The sequence below is a fragment of the Salmo salar genome, unplaced genomic scaffold (assembly GCF_905237065.1).
Source record: "Salmo salar unplaced genomic scaffold, Ssal_v3.1, whole genome shotgun sequence".
NCBI classification, from domain to species: domain Eukaryota; kingdom Metazoa; phylum Chordata; class Actinopteri; order Salmoniformes; family Salmonidae; genus Salmo; species Salmo salar.
Window position 1 is genome coordinate 135,362 of NW_025547385.1, and position 6,000 is coordinate 141,361.

The 6,000-nt window shown below is 51.0% G+C and overlaps 1 protein-coding gene across 1 annotated transcript in view; it reads left to right on the forward strand.

The window, feature by feature from the left end:
• Positions 1 to 5,559, forward strand: part of LOC106600151 (condensin complex subunit 3-like) — a 94,088-nt gene extending 88,529 nt beyond the window's left edge. Inside the window, 3 exon segments of the mRNA XM_045711216.1 lie at positions 4,604 to 4,651; positions 4,780 to 4,843; positions 5,236 to 5,559. Coding sequence (XP_045567172.1) covers positions 4,604 to 4,651; positions 4,780 to 4,843; positions 5,236 to 5,362 — 239 coding nt within the window. The 3' untranslated portion in view covers positions 5,363 to 5,559.
• The last annotated feature ends 441 nt before the right edge of the window (positions 5,560 to 6,000 follow it).

The following is a 6,000-nucleotide window of genomic DNA, read 5'->3' on the forward strand; positions in this document are numbered from 1 at the left end:
AGAGAGGAGACTACTACTGAGGGTGAGAGAGAGAGAGAGGAGACTACTACTGAGGGTAGAGAGAGAGAGGAGACTACTACTGAGGGTAGAGAGAGAGAGGAGACTACTACTGAGGGTAGAGAGAGAGAGGAGACTACTACTGAGGGTAGAGAGAGAGAGGAGACTACTACTGAGGGTAGAGAGAGAGAGAGGAGACTACTACTGAGGGTGAGAGAGAGAGAGGAGACTACTACTGAGGGTAGAGAGAGAGAGAGGAGACTACTACTGAGGGTAGAGAGAGAGAGAGGAGACTACTACTGAGGGTGAGAGAGAGAGAGGAGACTACTACTGAGGGTGAGAGAGAGAGAGGAGACTACTACTGAGGGTAGAGAGAGAGAGAGGAGACTACTACTGAGGGTAGAGAGAGAGAGGAGACTACTACTGAGGGTAGAGAGAGAGAGAGGAGACTACTACTGAGGGTGAGAGAGAGAGAGGAGACTACTACTGAGGGTAGAGAGAGAGAGGAGACTACTACTGAGGGTAGAGAGAGAGAGAGAGGAGACTACTACTGAGGGTAGAGAGAGAGAGGAGACTACTACTGAGGGTAGAGAGAGAGAGAGGAGACTACTACTGAGGGTGGAGAGAGAGAGAGGAGACTACTACTGAGGGTGAGAGAGAGAGAGGAGACTACTACTGAGGGTAGAGAGAGAGAGGAGACTACTACTGAGGGTAGAGAGAGAGAGAGGGAGACTACTACTGAGGGTAGAGAGAGAGAGGAGACTACTACTGAGGGTAGAGAGAGAGAGGAGACTACTACTGAGGGTAGAGAGAGAGAGGAGACTACTACTGAGGGTAGAGAGAGAGAGGAGACTACTACTGAGGGTAGAGAGAGAGAGGAGACTACTACTGAGGGTGAGAGAGAGAGGAGACTACTACTGAGGGTAGAGAGAGAGAGAGGAGACTACTACTGAGGGTAGAGAGAGAGAGAGGAGACTACTACTGAGGGTAGAGAGAGAGAGAGGAGACTACTACTGAGGGTAGAGAGAGAGAGGAGACTACTACTGAGGGTAGAGAGAGAGAGAGGAGACTACTACTGAGGGTAGAGAGAGAGGAGACTACTACTGAGGGTAGAGAGAGAGAGGAGACTACTACTGAGGGTAGAGAGAGAGAGGAGACTACTACTGAGGGTAGAGAGAGAGAGGAGACTACTACTGAGGGTAGAGAGAGAGAGGAGACTACTACTGAGGGTAGAGAGAGAGAGGAGACTACTACTGAGGGTAGAGAGAGAGAGAGGAGACTACTACTGAGGGTGAGAGAGAGAGAGGAGACTACTACTGAGGGTAGAGAGAGAGAGGAGACTACTACTGAGGGTAGAGAGAGAGAGGAGACTACTACTGAGGGTAGAGAGAGAGAGGAGACTACTACTGAGGGTAGAGAGAGAGAGGAGACTACTACTGAGGGTAGAGAGAGAGAGAGAGACTACTACTGAGGGTAGAGAGAGAGAGGAGACTACTACTGAGGGTAGAGAGAGAGAGAGGAGACTACTACTGAGGGTAGAGAGAGAGAGGAGACTACTACTGAGGGTAGAGAGAGAGAGGAGACTACTACTGAGGGTAGAGAGAGAGGAGACTACTACTGAGGGTGAGAGAGAGAGAGGAGACTACTACTGAGGGTAGAGAGAGAGAGAGGAGACTACTACTGAGGGTAGAGAGAGAGAGGAGACTACTACTGAGGGTAGAGAGAGAGACTACTCAGGGTAGAGAGAGAGGAGACTACTACTGAGGGTGAGAGAGAGAGAGGAGACTACTACTGAGGGTAGAGAGAGAGAGGAGACTACTACTGAGGGTAGAGAGAGAGAGAGGAGACTACTACTGAGGGTAGAGAGAGAGAGGAGACTACTACTGAGGGTAGAGAGAGAGAGGAGACTACTACTGAGGGTAGAGAGAGAGAGGAGACTACTACTGAGGGTAGAGAGAGAGAGGAGACTACTACTGAGGGTAGAGAGAGAGAGGAGACTACTACTGAGGGTAGAGAGAGAGAGGAGACTACTACTGAGGGTAGAGAGAGAGAGGAGACTACTACTGAGGGTAGAGAGAGAGAGGAGACTACTACTGAGGGTAGAGAGAGAGAGAGGAGACTACTACTGAGGGTAGAGAGAGAGAGGAGACTACTACTGAGGGTAGAGAGAGAGGAGACTACTACTGAGGGTAGAGAGAGAGAGGAGACTACTACTGAGGGTAGAGAGAGAGAGAGGAGACTACTACTGAGGGTAGAGAGAGAGAGCTGAGAGGACTACTGAGGGTAGAGAGAGAGAGGAGACTACTACTGAGGGTGAGAGAGAGAGAGGAGACTACTACTGAGGGTAGAGAGAGAGAGGAGACTACTACTGAGGGTAGAGAGAGAGGAGACTACTACTGAGGGTAGAGAGAGAGAGGAGACTACTACTGAGGGTAGAGAGAGACTACGAGGTAGAGAGAGAGAGGGAGACTACTACTGAGGGTAGAGAGAGAGAGAGAGACTACTACTGAGGGTAGAGAGAGAGAGGAGACTACTACTGAGGGTAGAGAGAGAGAGGAGACTACTACTGAGGGTAGAGAGAGAGAGGAGACTACTACTGAGGGTAGAGAGAGAGAGAGGAGACTACTACTGAGGGTAGAGAGAGAGAGGAGACTACTACTGAGGGTAGAGAGAGAGAGAGGGAGACTACTACTGAGGGTAGAGAGAGAGGAGACTACTACTGAGGGTAGAGGAGAGAGAGGAGACTACTACTGAGGGTAGAGAGAGAGAGGAGACTACTACTGAGGGTAGAGAGAGAGAGGAGACTACTACTGAGGGTGAGAGAGAGAGGAGACTACTACTGAGGGTAGAGAGAGAGAGGAGACTACTACTGAGGGTAAGAGAGAGAGAGGAGACTACTACTGAGGGTGAGAGAGAGAGGAGACTACTACTGAGGGTGAGAGAGAGGAGACTACTACTGAGGGTAGAGAGAGAGAGGAGACTACTACTGAGGGTAGGAGAGAGAGAGGAGACTACTACTGAGGGTAGAGAGAGAGAGGAGACTACTACTGAGGGTGAGAGAGAGAGGAGACTACTACTGAGGGTAGAGAGAGAGAGGAGACTACTACTGAGGGTAGAGAGAGAGGAGACTGAGACTACTGAGGGTAGAGAGAGAGAGGAGACTACTACTGAGGGTAGAGAGAGAGAGGAGACTACTACTGAGGGTAGAGAGAGAGAGAGGAGACTACTACTGAGGGTAGAGAGAGAGAGGAGACTACTACTGAGGGTAGAGAGAGAGACTACTACTGAGGGTAGAGAGAGAGGAGACTACTACTGAGGGTAGAGAGAGAGAGGAGACTACTACTGAGGGTAGAGAGAGAGAGGAGACTACTACTGAGGGTAGAGAGAGAGAGAGGAGACTACTACTGAGGGTAGAGAGAGAGAGGAGACTACTACTGAGGGTAGAGAGAGAGAGGAGACTACTACTGAGGGTAGAGAGAGAGAGGAGACTACTACTGAGGGTAGAGAGAGAGAGGAGACTACTACTGAGGGTAGAGAGAGGAGACTACTACTGAGGGTAGAGAGAGGAGACTACTACTGAGGGTAGAGAGAGAGAGGAGACTACTACTGAGGGTAGAGAGAGAGAGGAGACTACTACTGAGGGTGAGAGAGAGAGAGGAGACTACTACTGAGGGTGAGAGAGAGAGAGAGGAGACTACTACTGAGGGTAGAGAGAGAGAGAGGAGACTACTACTGAGGGTAGAGAGAGAGAGAGGAGACTACTACTGAGGGTAGAGAGAGAGAGGAGACTACTACTGAGGGTAGAGAGAGAGAGGAGACTACTACTGAGGGTAGAGAGAGAGAGAGGAGACTACTACTGAGGGTAGAGAGAGAGAGAGAGGAGACTACTACTGAGGGTGAGAGAGAGAGAGGAGACTACTACTGAGGGTAGAGAGAGAGAGAGGAGACTACTACTGAGGGTAGAGAGAAAGAGCACTACTGAGGGTAGAGAGAGAGGAGACTACTACTGAGGGTGAGAGAGAGAGGAGATACTACTGAGGGTAGAGAGAGAGAGGAGACTACTACTGAGGGTAGAGAGAGAGAGAGGAGACTACTACTGAGGGTAGAGAGAGAGAGGAGACTACTACTGAGGGTAGAGAGAGAGAGGAGACTACTACTGAGGGTAGAGAGAGAGAGAGGAGACTACTACTGAGGGTAGAGAGAGAGAGGAGACTACTACTGAGGGTAGAGAGAGAGAGAGGGAGACTACTACTGAGGGTAGAGAGAGAGAGAGGAGACTACTACTGAGGGTAGAGAGAGAGAGAGGCACTACTGAGGGTAGAGAGAGAGAGAGAGGAGACTACTACTGAGGGTAGAGAGAGAGAGGAGACTACTACTGAGGGTGAGAGAGAGAGGAGACTACTACTGAGGGTAGAGAGAGAGAGAGGAGACTACTACTGAGGGTAGAGAGAGAGAGGAGACTACTACTGAGGGTAGAGAGAGAGAGGAGACTACTACTGAGGGTGAGAGAGAGAGGAGACTACTACTGAGGGTGAGAGAGAGAGAGGAGACTACTACTGAGGGTAGAGAGAGATGGATTGAACTCCTAATGTTTTCATCTCTTCAGATGCTGCCAACCAGGACGTGGACCAGTCTGCCAAGAGGCCCAGGAGAGGTATTACCCCAAGTTACACACCTCCTGCTAACCTCTGACCCGGAAGAGCAACACACATAGTTGATCCTGTGTGTGTGTGTGTGTGTGTGTGTGTGTGTGTGTGTGTGTGTGTGTGTGTGTGTGTGTAGGTCAGAGGAAACCCTCCAAAGGAGCCAAGAAGTCCAGCAGATCGGCAGAGTCCTCCGAGGAGAGGTGAGGAGAGGGGGAGAGGAGGGGAGAGGAGAGGAGGGGGGGGTGTGAACATTGTACCATGATGTTTAATTGTCCCTGAATGTTGAAATGGATCCGTTCTGTATATCACCTTTAACTCCCCCTCCTCCTCTCTGTCCCCCTCCTCCTCTCCCTCCCTGCCCCTCCTCCCCCTCTCTCCTCCTCCCTCCGCCCCCTCCTCCTCTCCGTCTCCCCTCCCTCCGCCCCCTCCTCCTCTCTGTCCCCCTCCTCCTCTCCTCCCCCTCCTCTCTCCCTCCCTGCCCCTCCTCCCCCTCTCTCCTCCTCCTCTCCGCCCCCTCCTCCTCTCCGTCCGTCTCCCTCCTCCTCTCTGTCCCCCCTCCTCTCCCTCCCCTCCTCCTCCTCTCCCTCCATAGTGATGGGGAGAATGTTCCAGACTCGGTGCCGGTACCTCGTCCATCCCGCCGGGCCAAGACGGCAGCTTTGGACAAAACCAGACTGGACCTCAGTGCCCTGATCAACCAGGAGGACGACACCTCGTAGAGTCCCAGGTCAGATAGGGTAGAGAGGTCAGAGGTCAGGAGGAGTGTAGCTGCCCAGTGGAATCACTAATGTATCAGAGAAGTGGACATGACAGGTCTCTCACCCTGTTGATCTACAAAAGGAATTCCTATCATCAACCTGAATTAAAAAAAATGTATTTTTATTGGATTAAATAAAATAAATTAAAATTCCTCTTCCCTGTTGTGTCTCTCTGCTGTAATTCTCCCTTTGTTATTGAACTCTGTATTCTTCCAGGAAGTCCTATTGAGGTCAGGAGAACTCTGTATTCCTCCAGGAAGTCCCATTGAGGTCAGGAGAACTCTGTATTCCTCCAGGAAGTCCCATTGAGGAGAGCTCTGTATTCTTCCAGGAAGTCCCATTGAGGTCAGGAGAACTCTGTATTCCTCCAGGAAGTCCCATTGAGGTCAGGAGAACTCTGTATTCCTCCAGGAAGTCCCATTGAGGTCAGGAGAACTCTGTATTCCTCCAGGAAGTCACATTGAGGTCAGGAGAACTCTGTATTCCTCCAGGAAGTCCCATTGAGGTCAGGAGAACTCTGTATTCCTCCAGGAAGTCACATTGAGGTCAGGAGAACTCTGTATTCCTCCAGGAAGTCCCATTGAGGTCAGGAGAGCTCT